The following is a 20,681-nucleotide window of genomic DNA, read 5'->3' on the forward strand; positions in this document are numbered from 1 at the left end:
GACACTGTGGGAGAGCGCTGTGCTGGCAGTGAGGAGACCTCAGTTCTTAATCTAGCTGACCCCAGGTAACTGAGTGCCTTCAGGATTACCACTCAACTTCTCTAGAGGCCTCGGTTTCCTTTTCTGTTAATAACGGAGGTTAAAACTAAGCATCTCTCCTTGCAGTGACCGTCTACCATTCTGTCTATTGTGCTTGTATCCATTTTCCATTCATTATGCTCATTCGTCAGCTGATGCTATAACAGTTCCATACAACCTATTTGTTTTTAATTAATTAATTTATTTATTTTGGCTGCATTGGGTCTTCGCCGCCGCGCATGGGCTTTCTCTGGTTGTGGCGAGCGGGGTCTACTCTTCGTTGTGGTGTGCCGGCTTCTTGTTGCAGTAGCCTCTCTTGTTGTGGAGCACAGGCTCTAGGCGCACGGGCTTCAGCAGTTGCAGCACGTGGGCTCAGTAGTCGTGGCTCGTAGGCTCTAGAGCGCAGGCTCAGTAGTTGTGGCACACGGGCTCAGCCACTCTGCGGCATGTGGGATCCTCCTGGACCAGGGCTCGAACCCGTGTCCCCTGCGTTGCCAGGCGGATTCCCAACCACTGTGCCACCAGGAAAGCCCCATACAACCTATTTACTTATTGACATACTTGAGAAATTTGCAATACTGATATACAAAATATCAAATGAATGGAAAGATATTGAGAGTCTTCTTATGGTTCAAACAATGTAAGAAATCAAAATACTTTTACACGATTTGCCCCTCAAAGGTTTTTACACTCTAGCTGGGGAGAAAAGATTATAAACATGAAAGGTTAAATTACAGCATTCTGACACTGGAAGAGAAACATGGAGGCACATTAATTACTACAGACCGTGCTCTCCTTTTACGTGCCACAGTCTCAAAACAGTACATGTGGGCACAGTGCTAAGCTCAGGAGGCACATAGAGATCCAAGACTGTCCTCGTGGCTTACTGAGAAGAACCACAGGACTGCAGAGGAAGGAGAGGGTCAGGCTGGCTTGAAAGGCCTAGCGGATGAGTGGCGATTTGAGCTGGTGTTTGAAGTGCAGGAGAGAGTGAGTGAGCAGCAGACCTGCGATGGAGCTGGAAATGAGAAGCACGTGGGTGTTTGGTGTAGCTCTAGTGGAGGATGCATTAAGGGAGGGGAGAGGGAGACCTTCAGGAGAAAGGACAGCCAGGTGGTTGAATGCTAGGCCAAGATGTATTATTCATTCAGCTAACGGTTTTGAGTACCTACTACGTACCAAGTAATAAATATGATTTAGCTATATAGCTCCCACCCTCAAAAACCTGTCTCAACGAGAGAAAGATACAAACAGGAAATTAACAGGTAATATAATAAGTAGTCTTAACAATGCAGAATGCTGTGCACCAGAACAAGCTATAGGTAATGTGGAGATCTGAGGGATTTTAACCATGGACGTAAATGACATTTTACGAAGATTTATTGGTAGAGTGGGTTAAATCTTCTCCCTTATCTACTTGTAAAAGTTACATCGGCATTCAACAAGTATTCATTTGATTGTAAAAGCTTAAGGTTAAAAGGGATTTAAAAAAAATTTTTTTTTCCTATTTTGTACTCCAGCCAGAACATGAAAAATTCAGAGGTGGAAAATGACAAGATTGTTCCCAAAGCAGCAGTCATACCTGAAGCTGAACAACTAATTGCACCTGGAACACCTATTCAGTTTGACATTGTACTTCCTGCTACAGAATTCCTTGATCAGAACAGAGGGAGCAGGTATGGGCTAAGGGGGTTTATCTCTGGGAGAACTGAAAATAAATTTAACATCTCGTGTCCCTACCCACCTCCAGAGACTATCACCTTCTGACTTAGAGTTCAAGTGTCACATGTCCCTTTAGCTGAAACTGTCAGGATGTTTGACTCTGGCTATTCCCCTAGGCGTATCAACCCTTTTGGTGAAACTGAGGATGAGACGTTTCCAGAAACAGAAGGTAAGTGGCTAGTTCTGTGTTCTTATTCTTTCCCCGGCACAAAATGACCAGGGCCATTGAAATAAGATGTGAAGTCATGTTCTAAAGAGCTTTGACTTGAAATATGAATTGAAATTATGATCCACAGATGTGTGTTCTCTGCAGACTCACTAGGACACATGCAGTTAGGACCATCCTGGCATAAACACTAAGGGGAGGCTGACAGATTTCCTGCAGCTGTCCTACCATCAGCCACATCCATGCCCTTTTTGTAGCTCCTGCAGAGAAATGCTGCCAAATCTAAATTTGCTATAACATTACTGCAAAACAAAGTCCAAGAGGATAAAATCTGGGTGAGTCACAGACTTGCTATTTCATTTTAGAAAACCAAAAACACAAATAACTCATTCTTAAATTTGAAGATGACATGAAAAAAATATGGTATTTAATTTGTTCAAATTCAGATTCTGATTTTTGGTGTTTGATTTACATTCTTACAAGGTACATAAGAACATACTCAGTAGAGCTGACCAAAACCTGCTACTCCCAAGAGCTACACTTCCCAGCCAAGGCAATTTAGAAGTGCGGGCAAGACCTCATTTTAACACAGCCCTTGACTGAAGCCTGAGAATGTCATTAGAATGAAATGCCACTTACTTAAATTTAAAAGTAGGACTTGAGAACTGGCATTCCTTACAGCTTTAGGTAAAAAAAGAAAAAATGATGTTAATAGGCTCTGCATCAAATCTGACTCTCTATCTAGCTGACTTCTCACACAGTCCAGTTTCTTAACTGTCTACATAAAAAACTTTCTAACTTGTAAAAACGAGCTTCATATGGGAGTAACCATTTACAACATATCAGTTATATTTTCCTAATAAGTTTTTTTAACCCTTATTTTTTAGGGGCAAGGATACTCATAGGGAGAACAAGTGAAGAAAAAGTAGCCTTCTTAGTTTCAAATGGTGGATAAGTGAATTACTGTTCTTACAGAAAAAAAAAAAAAAAAGGATCTTTTAAACCTTCTTCATGATCTTCCAGGTGTGGCTGCTGTTATTCAGTTTGTCAGGTTACGTGCCATTATCAAGAAGCCAATACTGCCAGCTCATTAGCATCAAATAAGCTGATAGTTCTGCATTCTCCATTAGTTTATGGAACGTCATCACTGCCCTTCAGTAATAAATGATGTGCATGATTTGAATGAAACCCAACATCAGGTCTTATTTCTTCAAATACATTTCCTTCTATAAGAGGACTTTACAGCGGGCCAAAGTAATGAATGAGTTTTCTATTGTCTAGTGGAAAAGCTCTTATTTTCAGAGAAAAAGTAAGATGCATATACTGCCACTTACGTGTAGTCAACCTAGAGTTTTCATGCTAGAAGGATGTTCATGTGGTTTCATTTTATAGATGAAGAAAAAGAGGTGCTTTTCTAGTCTAATGAATAGTTCCAAACAGACAAAATATGGACAATAGGAGATTCAGAGCTTTGGCAATTTGTGGCTTATATAAAAGCAGAGTATTCAGAAGTTTTGGTAGAAAGCCCTCCAGAAAGCAAGGCAAACCCTAGGTCTTCAGCCTGTTCTCAGACCAGCACATGTGCTTCTGGTATGCGCATCGACAGGCAGGAAGTGAAATGATCCTGAGCAGAAAATGCTCTCTTGCAGATTCTCTTTTGCAACAGATGTTTATAGTTCGGTTTTTGGGATCAATGGCAGTTAAAACAGACAACACTACTGAAGTGATTTACGAAGCGATGAGACAAGTATTGGCTGCTCGGGCTATTCATAACATCTTCCGTATGACAGAATCCCATCTGATGGTCACCAGTCAAGCTCTGAGGTACATTCAGTTTCGTTTTCAGATTTTCTTACAGCTTTGACTGATTCCCCTTTGAAAGCACGTTTAACCATCGAGAATGTTCATAGTAAGTAAAGATGCTACTCATGTTTCTGCTGTTTTTTACATTTTGGTTTTATAAGATACATTGGCTAGACGAAGTGCCCTTAAAGATATGAGCTGATATTTTTAGCAACTGGTATCTTTAGTGGTGAGTGAATTCTACCCTGTTGGGCGTAAAGATGCCATCACTCAAGAGTTACTCTCTGTATCTCAGAGGTTGCAAGTGGAAGTGTTTTTGTTTTTTCTCTTCCATCTCTGAGAGTACTATTTATAAAAATTAAAAACTATGAAAACAGAACATGAGCCTGCCTGAGATAACTAGACCACCACAAGGAAAATCTGATTAATATTTGTTGGGCTGAAAATAAAGAAGCCAAGTCATGTTAGCTACATGATTTGTGGTTTCAAGTAATAAGATCCATATGAATGATGGCAAATGACAGTCAAGCTGTGGCTGCCATGGGCATTAAGACCTGCGCTGTACAATACTGTAGCTACATGTAACACTTGAAACCTAACTCATCTGAATTGAGAAGTGTTTTAAGTGTAAAACACATACCAAACATTTAAGATCTCATACTATCCCCCCAAAAAAAGAATGCAAAATAATTTTTAAATTAATAATGCACCTAGCTGGTAATATTTTCAACTTATTAAAGTGTATTAATTTCAGCTGTTTTCACTTTTTTTGATGTGGCTGCTAGAAATTTTTAAATTACATATGAGGCTGACACTAAATTTCTGTGGGACAGCAGAGCAGCACTGCTTTAGAGCCTTATTCCTGACTTTGGCATTTATTAGCTGTATGAACTTGAGCAAGTTACTTAACCTTTGTGCCTCGGTTTCTTCAGCTATAAAATGAAAACAACCATATCCACACCCCATAGTATTGTCATGAGGAATAAGTGAGTTAATTCATGTAAAACACTTACAGCTGTGATGGGCACACAGAAAGTAATAAATGATAGTTTCAAAAAAGTTAATTAGCAGTTTGGCAAAAATCAGAATATAGTTTCTTCCATTTATTAAAATCAGTCCTTTTCATTTGTTATAAACCTTTTACTGAGAATGAGGTTCTTATGAATAAAGCCTTATATTTATTTAAAGATTTTCTCTAAGTATGTCCTGGACCTTTCATAGGCATTGAAAGCTTTCATAAGCTACAAAGCTTATGATAATCTTTCTTAAAATCACCACCAAAAAGATCAGAGTAAATATATGTAAAAGCAATGTGAAAAACCATAGTACATCAAACAACACTATCCCAAAAAGTGCAAAGACAACCCACAGAATGGGAGAAAACATCTGCAAATCATTTATCTAATAAAGGTATAGTACCCAGTATAAAGAACGCTCACAAATCAACAAAGAAAGAACCCAGGTAAGAAATGGAAGAATGTCTACTTGAGTTGACATTCCTCCGAAGATATATAATTGGCCGACAAGCACATGGAAAGATGCTCAGTGTCATGAGTCACTAGGGCATGCAAATCAAATCCAGAACCACTTCACACCCACTAGGATGGCTATGGATTTTTTTTTTTTTAAAGAAAGTAACAGGTGTTAGCAAGGATGTGGAGAAATTGGAACCCATTGCTGGTGGGCATATAACATTGTTCAGCCACTGTGGGAAATAATCTGGCAGTTCCTCTATAACTTAAACATAGAATTCCATTCCTGGGTAGATACCCAAAAGAATTGAAAACAAGTGTTCATATAATAATACTATTCGTAGTAGCCAAAAGGTAGAAATAATCCAAACGTCCATCAAAAGATGAATAGATAAAATGTGGTATATACATACAGTGGGATATTATTCAGCCTTAAAAAGGAATGAAGTACTGGTACATATTACAACATGGATGAGCCTTTAAAACATTATGCTAATTGAAAGACAGACACAAAAAGCCACATATTGTACGGTCATTTATATGAACTATCTAGAACAGGCAGATCTATAGAGACAAAGCAGATCAGTGAGAAGCTGCCAAGAGCTGAGAAGAAAGTTGAATGGGAAGCGATGCTGTAACAGGGATGGAATTTCCTTTTGAGGTGCTGAAGGTGTTCTGGAACTAGATAGTGGTGATGGTTGTACAACGTTGTGATGTGTTAAATATCAATAATGGTAATTTTACCATACATATCCTTGTATGGGAATTCATGTTTTGAGACAATTTAGAAGTCACACAGAAAATCAGATCTTAAGCAAATCCAGGTTACCTGATGTAGACAGCAAACTTAAAAGTTACTCACAAAATATGATATGAATGGTTTAAATCTTCATTTATAGAAAAATTTTACAAAATATTTAAAGTTATCCCAACTTGAGGGAAATTGTTGATTATGTAAATTTTAAAACTCATTAAATTCATACTCATTTATAGGGACATAAAAATTTATTTATTTAGCTTTGTAGCTTAAAATTCCATACACATTTTCTCGTTTTCTTAACCACCTCTTTGAAATATGGAGGTTCTTATCCCAATTTTACAAAGCAGTTGAGAGAGGTCAGGGTGACTCACACAAGATCATCAATACGTAGCCGGGTTGGAATTCAGTCTTAAGCCCTCTGATTATAAAATACACCATGCTTTAACAAGTATAACTGCATACCTTTCAAATTGTAACCATTTGGGGGGGGGACAGCTTTATTGAGATATAACTTACATACTGTACAATTTGCCCCTTTAGAGTGTTTTTTAGTATATTCAGATTTGTGCAACCATCACCACAAACAGTTTTAGAACATTTTCATCATCCCCCCGAAGAAAACCCATACCTGTTAGTAGTCATTCCCTTTTCCCCTGCAACCTGCTCAGCCCTAGCCACTAATCTTGCTGTTTCTATAGATTTGCCTATTCTGGACATTTCATTTAAACAGAATTATAACCATCTTTTTAACAGATTTTTTGCTTTCACTTACGAAACTTACAGCAAATCAATAATAATTTATATACACAATAGCATGTGTTAGAAAGTAGAAATTTTTATCTATATATAAAATAGCAGTAAATTCTCTAATGCAGTTAATTTCCTCAGAGACATTGATGATGCTTAAAATGTTGTTAAAGAATTTATCTAGAATACCTTCTTAAAGTTACTCCTCCTACACCCAAACTGATAGGGAATAGTTTTGTTAAAATCCCTTCACTGTTGTCTCACCTCTACCCCATGTTTAAAAAAAAAAATTGTTAAACTTAAAAGTATTCATTTATCCAGTACTTTAAGGGAAACAGACTGATAGTAAGTGCTGAGATGGAGGCTATATGGAATAAGATCCATCCACATTAATTTTCTGGAGAATTTTCTAGAGAATTATAATGCAGCCTTTTTGGCTAAGCACTAAAATACTATGAAATTCTCTATTTGCTATAATCTTCCATTAAAGATACCCTGAGGTTTAACTACACAGGTTCAACAAAGGCAGAAGTCATGGCACATGCTCCCTTTGGATCGTCACATGGAGCGATCTCACCTCGCCCTCAACTAGGTCTTATATTTTCATATTTCGAGGGGTTTTGTGTGATTTTATTCTGAACTTGTACAAACTCATCTAAGGATATAATTTTATCCAACATTTGTGATACAGTGAATCTCTTAAAATTTCAGGTTGATAGATCCTCAGACTCAAGTAACAAGGGCCAATGTAAGTACCCTCATGCATGCTAATTTTAGTGATTACTCCTTAATTCACCTTTGTAGCCACCTGAAATACAAAGTAGGCACTTAGTAAATTTTATTTGCCAAATTAAATGTCACTAATAGTGTACTTTTTTCATGACTTTTGCCATGGAGAATGATCTTGTCTTTTTTAATTCCAGTTTGTTGTGTGATATTAGGTCTATTCCTATTTTTTTCTAGTTTGAACTCACCAGTGTCACCCAGTTTGCTGCTCATCAAGAAAACAAGAGACTGGTTGGCTTTGTGGTCCGCATGCCCGAATCCACAGGCGGAGAGTCCCTGAGCACATATGTTTTTGAAAGCAACTCAGAAGGCGAAAAGGTCTTGTTATTTTCTTCATCTTAAGATTCCATAATATTTCAGCCCAAACAAAGATACTTAAAGGGTTATTTTACACAACCTCCTTGGATAGCTAGTTGACTATTCTTCAGGTCCCCATTGAGTAGTTTAGATAATAATACCTCCTAGTAAGGCCCCACCGAAAGAAAACTGGAATATAATTTCCCTGTGGAAAATACATATCAACCAAAATAGAGTGAATGAAGAACTTAATGGTGAAATATAAGTGTTTAGTAGAGCTATCCGGAAATGTTTAAAGCAGTTCCCCTCAAATTTATTCTTTTTTAAAAAATTAAAGCAAAAGTTACAATGGAGAAAATCTATTCTCAGAGAGCAAACCAAGGAAGCAGATGTCAGGAAAGTATATCTAAACTGTTCTTTAGTGTGAAAAACTGCATTCACTACTTAGAATTAATCAAAATGAATCAACCCTTCTTTCAGGAAGTATCTGTTTACCACTGTGTATGAACGTGCAGTGGTTAAATATGGTTAAGAGAGAAAGGAAAAAAGTATCCCGGTAAGAACTTTAAACGATTTAATACCTTCAGTTTTCACTTAACCTGGATATTCTTTGTACGCACAAACCGGCAACAGGAGACCAGGACGGGTGGACGCTAGTGTTCAGAGCCCTGTGTGATGAGTCTCCTACAGCCAGGTCCTTTGTCCCCATGCTGACGTGAGCAGACAGTGACCTCGTTGTACTCTCATAATCACATTTCTTTCTGAAATTCTTTATCCTTTTCTGCCTTTGCCAAACACTACTTTTCTTGTCTTTTGCAGATATGTTATGCTATTAACTTGGGAAAAGAAATCATTGAGGTTCAGAAGGTAAGGTGCATTTTAGTGCTGGTTTAACAACAACTCAAAGGCTATCTTTACACCTAGATAGCTCTCAAAAAGAGAAATGGTGCTCACTAGGCAGGGTGGCCAAGTTTGGGATTTCCTTTTAAGCCTTCTAACTACCAGGCATTTTTGATCAGCTAGTTCCATGGTCACTGGTAACACGTAGAGTTCTTAGTAAGTATCACTGCTGCACCTCCTACTGTTTTATCAGTTTTTTTGTTGCTGTTGTTGTTGGCTAGATTTCCTTTCTTTCAAATGAAGCTGGTACAAACCTCAGCATCTACCACATGCTCTAAGGCCTTCCTCCTCAGAGTGGTCACAGGCCCAGCAACACTGAGACGTTACCTGGAAGCTTATTGGAAATGAAGACTCTCAGACCTATCAGCAGTTTGCAATCTTTCATTTACCCAACTAATTTTTGAGATTAAATTTTGTATAAGAAAACCCCTGGAATTGCGGCAGTGAACAGGGGGCTTCTGGTTCAGCACTGTCCAGTAGAACTTTCTGCAGTAATGGAAAGGATCTATTTAATATGCAGATTGAAATGTGGCTAGTGTGACTAAGGAACTGGATTTTAAATTTTTAGTTAATGTAAATAGTAACATGTATTGAATAGCTAGTGGGTATCATACTTGTGCAGTTCTAATCTATCAGGGAGGGGCAGACAGATCAAGGACTAAGACCAACATAATGAAAACACAGCAAGCCCTGCAAGTTTGTACTTTATGGTGTAGATCAGAGTTGGCAAACTTTCTGTAGAGGGCCAGATAATAAACCTTTCTCAGCTTACTGTCTCTGTTGCCAACTACCCTACTCTGCTGTTGTTAACACAAAAGCTGCCATAGTATGTAAATGAATTGGCATGGCTATGTTCCAGTAAAACTTCATTTATAAAAACAGGCGGTGAGCCAAATGGCCATAGTTTGCCAACTCCTGGTATACAGTAAAAGGAAAAAAAGGAGTTTAAAGACAAGGTCAAAGTTGTGAGGGAAGTTCCTCTCTGGACTCTTTCCAGAAAGATGATTCTGAGCTGGCTCTGTAATGATATTTTGGCTGAGAGGTAGAAACTTGGCCTAGTTTCTGGAGGAAGTAATTCAACTGAGGGTTTCTTTAGAGATTCAAGGAGACCCACCTGAAGGCGCACATAGACGAGTCAGAAGGGATGAGGCTAGATTACAGAACATAATGACAGCCAAGCCAAAGGGGTTTTAAGTGCATTTTAAGCATTTTCTTTTCTCCTTCTTAAACTCCCATAACTTCAGGATCCAGAAGCATTGGCTCAATTAATGCTGTCCATACCACTAACCAATGATGGAAAATATGTACTGTTAAACGATCAACCAGATGACAATGATGGAAGTCCAAGTGAAAACAGAGGCGCAGAATCTGAAGCATAACCTTCTTGCGCCTTTGGGTGAAGAGCACCCAGGAAGGAGAGCTACCTCCTTAAGGGTTTTCAACTTCTCTGATACAGGCGCACCACTTGGTTTCAGAATGCTGACAGCTGCTTGTGGAACGTACTATTGATGCCTTGATACTGAGACTTGGGAGGGAAACAGTAAGAAATGGTTGACAACATACCCATCTACAAATGTTATTTTAGGTGCTTTGTGGTAAGTCCTTTTCTTAGATTGCATTGTTCAGCGCTCAGAATGAAAGCTATGGGAAAAATGCATTGTTCACTTTATTTCAGTGTCATCTCTTTTCAGTTTCCAGTATCTTTTCAAAAAATGGTAAAAGCCTAGATTTATAATTTGATAAACACTAAATATTTCCTATTAATATAATCTATTTTTGTATTTTACTTAATGAGCTTTAAGTGCCTGTCATTCTGAAAATTGTATATTTATAATCAAGTCTGTCTCATAATTGGACCTAACAGCATTAATTTGTGCAGTTAGGTGATGAGCCCTGTGCTTTGAGGCTCAAGCACTAGCAGAAATGCAGGTCTAGTTTTGGTAATTGTCCAAACATCATGCAATAAAAAGACAAGCAGATGAGTACCACAAAAGATGTTTAGTTTTACAGTGGAACCTTAATGAACCAGCATTCAGAAGTTCATGGTCCTTTAGATACTGTTTTTAGGGGTGGATCACCATGGACAGGGTGCAGCTCTACCAATTCCTGTTTCTTCTGAGCCAGACCCTCCTTAAAGAAGGGATCAATTAACTTTAAAACTCACTTGAAGCACAGCTGGCCATGGGGCTTGGTATAAAAGTTCCAATTTCCATCCTGACATAGACGGTTCCAGGCATCCCAGCCCACTAGGAAACAAGTATAATGATCTTTAATTGGTACAGTATGTTTAATTATAATGAAGTTCAACAGTAATATCACTTTCTTTGTAATAAATTAACCTAGCAATAAAAGCTAGCAAATAAAAACTGTCTTTCTGTTTCTTTTGCTTTTTGCGGTTATTTTCTGGAACATCCCTGAAAAAAAAACTAAAGTTGGTTCTGTACCTTTAACAGTTAATTCCCAAAAGAAAACCAGGACATCATAATGAAATCACAGCAGAGGGGATGTACTATGCAACATGAGTGGAATAATGTGATCTCAATGCCAAGTTTTTAAAAGGTGCTGCTCTTAAAATGGTGGATTAATAACTTTTGCAATTCAAAATTAGGTTAAAGGGTTTAACTGAGGAATCCACTTCTATAATGTATGCACTGTCAGAGACACAGTGAGCTAGTCAAAACAGTATGAAATTATACACCATAAAATCATCAGTTCGGTGTTAACTAATATCTTATAAATTTCTATATCGTAATCACAGTAGATCAGTAAGTTCTGACAGGCTTCAAGAGCCACAGTCCCCTGAATTCTTGCTTAGGATTGTTCAGGATGGGAGGAGAACAACATTGTTAGAAACTACAATCAGTTTTTTTAATTAAAAAAATTTTAATAATGTGTGGCCTATGGAAAACAAAAAGACTAAACAAACAGAGCTACCATATGATCCAGCAATCCCACTCCTGAGTATATATCTGGAAAAGATGGAAACTAATTTTAGAAAATACATGCAGCCAGCACTATTTTCAATAGCCAAGACATGGAAACAACGCAGGTGCCAGCACTATTTTCAATAGCCAAGACATGGAAACAACGCAGGTGCCATCAACAGACAACTGGCTTAGAAAGATGTGGTGTGCATATATATAAATACACACACACACAGTGGAATATTATTCGGTCATAAAAAAGAATGAAATATTGGCATTTGCAGCAACATGGATGGACCCAGATGATATTATACTTAGTGAAGTCAGTCAGAGAAAGACAAATATCATATGGTATCACTTATATGTGGAATCTAAAAAATAAATCTATAAACAGAAAAAGACTAAGACAAGAAAACAAACTTTACCGAAGGAGAAGGCGGGGTGGGGTAGACAAATTAGGAATATGGGAATAACAAATACTAGTATATATATATAACTACTATATGTAAAATAGATAAGCAGCAAGGATTTACTGTATAGCACAGGGAACTATATTCAATACCTTGTAATAACCTATAATGGAAAATAATTTGAAAAAAAATTGATATATATAAATGAATCACTTTGCTGTACACCTGAAACTAGCACAATATTGTAAATCGACTGTATTACCAAAAAAAAAACAAAACTGTGGCTTAACTAAGCCACAAAGCCTGCAAATCATGAAAAATCAAAAGACTGAAATCCAATACATTAAAACTAACTTCACAAAAAAACACAATGAAAACACAAAATTAACAGCATATTCAGCAAGCACATATGACCAACAACAATTAGTATCCAGAATATACAAAATATTCCTACAATTAGTAAGAAAAAGATAAATTGAAAGAAAAATAGAAGTCATGAAGGCATTTTATAGAATAAAAAAGGCTCTTAAACAGAAATATGTTCAATCATATAAAAATCAAGGAAATGCAAATTAAAACCACACAGATACTGACTACAGACTGCAGAAATTAAGCTGCTGGTAGGGATGGAACAATGAGGAATAACCTCACCTACTGCTGGGATGGGAGCACGGTTTTGCATTCTCTCCAACGACCTTGCAGGTACACCTGGCCCTACCACCTAGGAGATTCACTTGTGACACACACTGCAGAAACTCAACACACGTACCCAGAGACATGTACAATGACGATTACAGCAGCACTATTCATAGTATCCCAAATTTGGAAATAACCCAAATCTTACCTACAGACTAAATATCTGTGTATTCATGTAACACAATATGAGGGAAATACAGCTAAATAAACTATATAGCTATATGCATCAACACTGATGAATTTAAAAAATGACAATGAATTAAGTCAGAATACATTTATATTAACTTTACAAAAACATGCAAAACACCATCATATTGTTTTTAAAAATATAGATGGTTGTAACCCCCAAGAAAAGCCCAGTGCACTGTGGTTTCCTCTGCAGTAGAAAGGGGAGCCGAGACCTGAGGAGGAATGATGGCAGCACCTAAGGTGGTAGCAATAAGCTCTTAACCTACCTGGTGTCTACACAAGCATTCTATTTTCATTCCCTAAACAGTACATATTATATACTCTTGTACATGCATCATGTTTTTAAATAAAATTTTTAAGTTTAGAAAGACTGCGTGACTTTCAACTTAACTGAAATGTGTGTTAATGCACATTAAGGCCCTCTGAAGATAAGTGCCATGTAAATGAAAGGTGGGAGGGTGGAAAATGAGTTTTTTGAAGACTTAAGCATGCATTTTATTTTTAATAGATCTTTCTTTATTGGAGTATAATTGCTTCACAATACTGTTAGTTTCTGTTGCACAACAAAGCGAATCAGCCATATGCACACACGTCCCCATATCTCCTCCCTCGAGCCTCCCTCCCTCCCACCCTCCAGGTCATCACAAAGCACGGAGCTGATCTCCCTCTGCTATGCACCAGCTTCCCGCTAGCCATTCATTTTACATTTGGTAGTGTATGTATGTCAGTGCTACCCTCTCACTTCGCCCCAGCTTCCCCTTCCCACTCCCCATGTCCTCAAGTCCATTCTCTACATCTACCCCTTTATTCCTGTCCTGCCCCTAGGTTCATCAGAGCCTTTTTTTTTTAGATTCCATATATATGTGTTAGCATACGGTATTTGTTTTTCTCTTTCTGACTGACTTCACTCTGTATAGACTCTAGGTCCATCCACCTCACTACAAATAACTCAATTTCGTTTCTTTTTATGGCTGAGTAATATTCCATTGTATACATGTGCCACATCTTCTTTATCCATTCATCTGTTGGTGGACATTTAGGTTGTTTCCATGTCCTGGCTATTGTAAATAGTGCTGCACAGACATTGTGGTACGTGACTCTTTTTCAGTTATGGTTTTCTCAGGGTGTATGCCCAGTAGTGGGATTGCTGGGTCATATGGTAGTTCTATTTCTAGTTTTTATAAGGAACCTCCATACTGTTTTCCAAAGTGGCTGTATCAATTTACATTCCCACCAACAGTGCAGGAGGGTTCCCTTTTCACCACACCCTTTCCAGCATTTATTGTTTCTAGATTTTTTGATAATGGCCATTCCGACCGACATGAGGTAATACCTCATGGTAGTTTTGATTTGCATTTCACTAGTAATAAGTGATGTTGAGCATCTTTTCATGTGCCTCTTGGCCATCTGTGTGTCTTCCTTGGTGAAATGTCTATTTAGGTCCTCTGCCCGTTTTTTAACTGGATTTTTTGTTTTTTTGATATTGAACTCCATGAGCTGTTTGTATATTTTGGAGATTAATCCTTTGTCTATTGTTTCATTTGCAAACATTTCCTCCCATTCTGAGGGTTGTGTTTTTGTCTTGTTTATGGTTTCTTTTGCTGTGCAAAAGATTTTAAGTTTAACTAAGTCCCATTTGTTTATTTTTGTTTTTATTTCCATTACTCTAGGAGGTGGATCAAAAAAGATCTCGCTGCTGTGATTTATGTCAAAGAGTGTTCTTCCTATGCTTTCCTCTAATTAAGAGTTTTATAGTGTCTGGTCTTATATTTAAGTCTTTAATCCATTTGGAATTTATTTTTGTGTATGGTGTCAGGGAGTGTTCTAATTTCATTCTTTTACATGTAGCTGGTCCAGTTTTCCCAGCACCACTTATTGAAGACGCAGTTTTTCCTCCATTGTATGTTCTTGCCTCCTTTGTTGTAAATTAGGTGCCCATACGTGTGTGGGTTTATCTCTGGGCTTTCTATCCTGTACCATTGATCTATATTTCTGTTTTTGTGCCAGTACCATGCTGTCTTGATTACTGTAGCTTTGTGGTATAGTTTGAAGTCAGGGAGCCTGATTCCTCCAACTCCATTTTTCTTTCACAAGATTGCTCTGGCTATTTGGGGTGTCTTTCGTGTTTCCATACGAATTGGAAATTTTTTTGTTCTAATTCTGTGAAGAATGCCATTGGTAGTTTGATAGGGGTTGCATTGAATCTGTAGATTGCTTTGGGTAGTATAGTCATTTTCACAATATTGATTCTTCCAATCCAAGAACATGGTGTATTTCTCCATCTGTTTATGTCATCTTTGATTTCTTTCATCAGTGTTTTATAGTTTTCTGAGTACAAGTCTTTTGCCTCCTTAGGCAGGTTTATTCCTAGGTATTTTATTCTTTTTGTTGCAATGGTAAATGGTAGTGTTTCCTTAATTTCTCTTTCTGATTTTTCGTTGTTGGTGTATAGGAATGCCAGATTTCTGTGCATTAATTTTGTATCCTGCAACTTTACCAAATTCATTGATTAGTTCTAGTAGTTTTCTGGTGGCATCTTTAGGATTGTCTATGTATGGTATCATGTCATCTGCAAACAGTGACAGTTCTTCTTTTCCAATTTGTATTCCTTTTATTTTTTTCTTCTGATTGCTGTGGCTAGGGGACTTCCAAACCTATGTTGAATAAGAATGGTGAAAGTGGACATCCTTGTCTTGTTCCTGATCTTAGTGGACATGCTTCCAGTTTTTCACCACTGAATATTATGCTTGCTGTGGGTTTGTCATATACGGCCTTTATTATGTTTAGGTTCCCTCTTTGCCCATTTTCTGGAGAGTTTTTATCATAAATGGGTGTTGAATTTTGTCAAAAGCTTTTTCTGCGTCTATTGAGATGATCATATGGTTTTTATTCCTTCAGTTTGTTAATATGGTGTATCACATTGACTGATTTGCATATATTGAAGAATCCTTGCATCCCTGGGATAAATAAGCTAGCCTCACCAATTTTCATTTCCCAGCATTGCCTTTGGTTGTTTAGCCACCTGTCAGAATTACCGTTAGGGAAGAGCAGGACCTGCCTTACATTGTCAACACTTAGCTGAGCCATTTAAAAAGAAATAGTTTTTATGAGACCAACTCAAATACAGACAGTTTATCTTCAAACTTTTCAACAGCTAATAATTATATGCCAAGTGTATTTCTGCTTGTAAGAGCAATCATAATAATAGCTAATATTTATAGTAGTTTCCTAATAAAGTACTTTATACAAATTAAATCCTCAAACAATCTGTGAGCTATATTATTACACCATTTTATGCCTGAGGAAATGAAGCACAGAAAGGTTAAGTAACCTTGTAAGCAGCAAATCAGGATTCAAATCAGTCTGGCTCCAAAATCTACACTTCTAACCACTATGTGCTATACTACTAGCACACAGAGAAAACCAGAGACAAAGCGATCTCCAAATGCTTCTCTCAATACATTAATCTTTGAAGATTATTCTGATATTCAGTAATCACATCAACTTAAAAGTGCATCTTTAATGCCTTATTACCTTTTGTACACATTCTGAAATGATTACTGTAATACTAATTTTATATAGTTGGTGCTTCTGGGTACAGAAGTGCTAACTTTTTTTCCCTCACGTTAATAACAATGAGGGCACTACCAAAGAATGTGTCAATACACACAGATCTTACCTGCACTACAGAATGTACAGTCCTTAAAGGTGGTCCCAGAATTACGACATCAGATCTGCACTGATTGGGAGATAAATTTCATCTACTTTCCTGAGTATGTCTCCACTCATAGGAACAACCGGCGCTATCCGGTAAACTAGGTGGTAAAGAAGAACCAAACTATTACAATAGAGGGAAATATCCATATACTTGTCCAAATCGACCTTTCATACAGTACATAGGAACTTCTCGTATAAACCAAACTCTCCTTTTACTGTCACCATCTCTGAGTTCACTGCACAGTCCTATGACTTCATGTAATCTCTATAGACCCACTTATTCTGGATTCCTTTTTTAAAACTGAAGTCTTTGACAACCTGTTAAATTGTTCCTAATATCTAAAAACAAAAAACTGTAGCATTAAGTCTCTGTTAAGAAAAGGTATACCATCAGTCTGAAACTTCTGCACCTTAAGCTGGAAGAAGAACTAAAATTATTAAAATTGGTTAAAGTCTACCTTTTACGTTTGGCCAATCCAACAGAAAAGAGTAACGTGACAATGTATGTGATGGTATTGTCTCATCTTTCCCACAACCTTACAAACTTTTCTCCTCAGAAGGAGCAGCAATCAGACTTTCTGAGCAAGAACATTTTTCTCCAGCACAGTATTTAAAAGGCTTTCCTTTATTACGACTGTTTCAGTTCAAGTCATGACTGCAAATGGCACTACAGCATTGCAAACTAAAGATCCCTTCCCAGGATTAAGATTTAAAATTAAACATTCATGTGGGTTCTTTTATTTGAAAATAGCAAGCAACAGAAAGATTAAGAATATAAAAAGGAAAGAAAACGAAAGTCCACCTGGGATACACAAAGAGGAGCCAGTACCAGTTTTATACTTGAAATTTTGCCTATGTGCACGCAAGTATTTTTTTAAAGAGATTCCACACACTATTAGATAAAAGGAACTCCAAAAAGATCAATATAAGAACTACTGGGGTTAAGACATTCAATTTTGAACATAAACATCCAGAGGAAGTAAATTTTTGAAATTATATTTATTAATGTTCTATTATATCAATGCATATTGTATTCTCTTAGAACTGGGGAAGAGGAAAGCCCCACTTAACGGAGATAACAAACTTGCCATCTTTTATAAAATTTAATTAGAACTGACAATGTTATGGTTAGTCCTTAATTCCTGAGAATTTGAACATTAAGTTTTCTGTGAGTTTACAACAAATGCTCACACTGATTTTTAAACTGCAGTATGTCTGAAAAAAATGAGAATATTAACAATACATCAGCAAGGAAAACTGTCATCTAAATGTGTACATCAACTTAGGTGTAAAACACTCAAGCCCTGTTGCTCTGCACTTTTAACAGCATTTAAATATGCTTAATCTTTTCAGAGATTTTATTTCAAATAAGTAAACTTATTATACCTCATCCAGACTGCAGTGACATTATTTTGAACTAAAGGCAAAATAATAATCTGTCACATTTTTCTCAATTGTAGGTATCCAAGCAGTCAGCATGTGAACTCTATCTAGTATTGATAAAATAACTGACAAGTGTGGGGATAATGACAGAGACATCTGATTCTCTTCTATTTAGAATTTCTATCTCTATTAAAGGAGATGATTTTAGGGAAGTTAGAGAAGAAAAACAGAAAAAACAATACTGTTGCTATGAAATGGTGACCAATTTGATACAATCAAATGCAAGATCATTAATATAAACATTTACAATAATGAAAATATAAATTATTAATTATGCAGCATGCTTTAGGGCCATTTCTACAGTTAGTACATATTACAAATATTAAATGCCTTTAATCCATCCATTGTACATAACTCTGTAAATCATGTTTACATAATAAACAAAAAACACTTCCTACCTATTCTGTTTCTTCTGAATTTTAACAGTGAAAGTGTTATCTTGAGCTGGGAAAGTTACCCTGACCGTGATCAATGAATACAGACAGGGCATTGTACACCCGTTCCAAAAGCTGGAAATCAAACAACAATGTTAGAATTACTTGCAGGATTTACCCAAAGAAATGCTTAATAGGCAAGTGCAATGGAAAAATCAAGTATTTCCTAAAATGATGTTAGTATTACACATAAAGTTTTAAACCTTTTTGTTTTCACTGTAAAGGTATCACTGTATTATATTAAAAGATTATAGGCCATGATTAACCATTTAACTGATATAATCTTTACAAAAATAAAGCTAATAGCTTGCCAGGAACTAAATTTACTCAAAATCTTTCTGTACCTTTTAAATCAGTAAGTGGTTTAGTTTATTAGAACTTTATTCTCACAGTGGTAATTTTTTAAAAGCCTGCACAGTGCTTAATCTGATTTCTTAGATTATACTTGGTTTAAAGAAAAAGTCTGCCCAAACCATCATCAAGACTTCAGTTCAACCTAATGTAGAAGAAACCTGAGTTTGGATGTAGAAATAAGAATTCATTCAATTTTCTCTGCTATCATACATAATGCCTTCAGCCAAAAGTAAAGCTTCAAGCAGGACTCTATGGCTTTATCTGTATTTTCTTCCCCCTTGAGTATTAAGTAAATCTTAAATTTAAAGCAGTTTTTGGAGGTTAAATGTTCTCAAAGCAATGTAAACTAGTTATAAAATATCTCACCACAGACAGCAGCAGCTCTAGTGAGCCACATGAAATTAACAATGAATCAGTTCACACTGTACAAAAAGGGTACATAACACTTATGCCTCACCTCTAGTATCAAAACCATCTTCATATATCCCTTTTATAAGAATATTGATATGTATGCTTCATGAATTTCAGGCTCAATTCCTTTTGTTTAAACATTACTGGCTGTACATAGTATATGCACTGAATTTCCAATGACTGAGACAAATATGGATCAAAGACCTATACAAATACAAATTATAAACATTCATGTAGATTACAAGAGGTCTGAGGTGGCAGTTTAGGAATTTAAGTTAACCCTTCTAAAACTTCATTTCAAATAACTGTTCCCAGGTACATCTAGCCAAAGTCCAGACAAAAATCTGATTTTAAAATCTCATTCTCAACCTTTGAAAAGTAGAGCCTTCAGAAGAAGAATGGACTTAACTTTAGAGCACTGCCTTAGAGAGTTGCAGCATCTAAATATTTCCCAGAGATGTGACCCAGGAAACACTTGGTTATTAGCTTATTAACATCCATTTCATATACAATTCTGATGATTTCATAGGGGCAACGCATACCATCAGTATCATTTGACAACAGGATCTGCAGACACAGTGCTGTCGGACAGGTCTCCGTTGCTTGTTTTAGTCTCTTCTGGAAGCATGAGTGAAAATAATGGACATATTTATGTTCATTTTAAAAAGTGAATTAAGTAAATAAGAAGGACTAAAAAAAAAAATTAAGAAGGACTATACTGCTAAATTTCAAATTAAGAAAATGCTACATCCACCAAATGTTTCTCTAATATCACAAATTATATGTAGTTTATTTACCTTAATTTTTTAGAAATCTAGGCTAAATATTGCAAATGTAATTGTTTTGACTGGTTTGTAATAGTGGTAGAGAATTGTGAGAGAGCAAAACTGCATCTGAGGTGGGTTTCACACTGCACCTTCCCCCAGCTGGGCCAAGAAATTGTAGTGCTATTATTGATAGAAACATGGTTACAAATTCACATATAAAATTGTCCAGAATGAATAACTTTCCAACTGTATTTATAATTTATTTTTAAATGCAGTTTTTATTATGACTGTAATAAAATGAATTTCTGCCTTTTGTGAAAAATGTCATATATATATATATATTTCATTAACAGAGAAAAACTAATGTTTTCAGCAACTTTGACAACATCTCTGAGCAAACTTTAGCTAAAATAGAGTCCTAAAACAGAACCACCACCCAGCATCAGGCACGTGGGTGACATACATTACCCAAAACCCTAGAAAGCTCCTTAAGAACAGCAGTCCAAAGCAAGGAGCTCCACTGAGACTGAAATGTCTGTTTTGTCTTAATGCTTTAGGCCTTAAAGTAAATGGCCAATCCACCTGCAGAATATTCCCAGTTACCT

General features: G+C 36.7%; 2 protein-coding genes across 5 annotated transcripts in view; one reads left to right on the forward strand and one right to left on the reverse strand.

Moving 5' to 3' along the window:
- APPL2 (adaptor protein, phosphotyrosine interacting with PH domain and leucine zipper 2) overlaps positions 1-11,097 on the forward strand; it is a 52,883-nt gene extending 41,786 nt beyond the window's left edge. For both annotated transcript variants that reach the window (XM_030856187.2, XM_070046401.1), the window contains exons 15-21: positions 1,599-1,754; positions 1,917-1,969; positions 3,616-3,790; positions 7,460-7,496; positions 7,712-7,852; positions 8,651-8,698; positions 9,976-11,097. In XM_030856187.2, the coding sequence (XP_030712047.1) occupies positions 1,599-1,754; positions 1,917-1,969; positions 3,616-3,790; positions 7,460-7,496; positions 7,712-7,852; positions 8,651-8,698; positions 9,976-10,110 (745 nt within the window). In that variant the 3' untranslated portion in view covers positions 10,111-11,097. The remainder of the gene's footprint in view (positions 1-1,598; positions 1,755-1,916; positions 1,970-3,615; positions 3,791-7,459; positions 7,497-7,711; positions 7,853-8,650; positions 8,699-9,975) is intronic.
- Positions 11,098-17,199: 6,102 nt separating this feature from the next.
- WASHC4 (WASH complex subunit 4) overlaps positions 17,200-20,681 on the reverse strand; it is a 52,374-nt gene continuing 48,892 nt past the window's right edge. Inside the window, exons 33-34 of one of the 3 annotated variants that reach the window (XR_004039304.3) lie at positions 19,356-19,927; positions 17,200-18,619 (exon numbers count right to left, since the gene is read on the reverse strand). Coding sequence is in view for 2 of the 3 variants with exons in the window: in XM_030856190.3 (XP_030712050.1) it covers positions 19,860-19,927 (68 nt within the window). In the remaining variant the exon portion in view is untranslated. Of the gene's footprint in view, positions 19,928-20,681 lie in introns of all 3 variants that reach the window. The other 2 variants (XM_030856190.3, XM_030856189.3) reach the window with 2 other exon arrangements.

Source organism: Globicephala melas, chromosome 10, assembly GCF_963455315.2.
Source record: "Globicephala melas chromosome 10, mGloMel1.2, whole genome shotgun sequence".
Classification (NCBI taxonomy): domain Eukaryota; kingdom Metazoa; phylum Chordata; class Mammalia; order Artiodactyla; family Delphinidae; genus Globicephala; species Globicephala melas.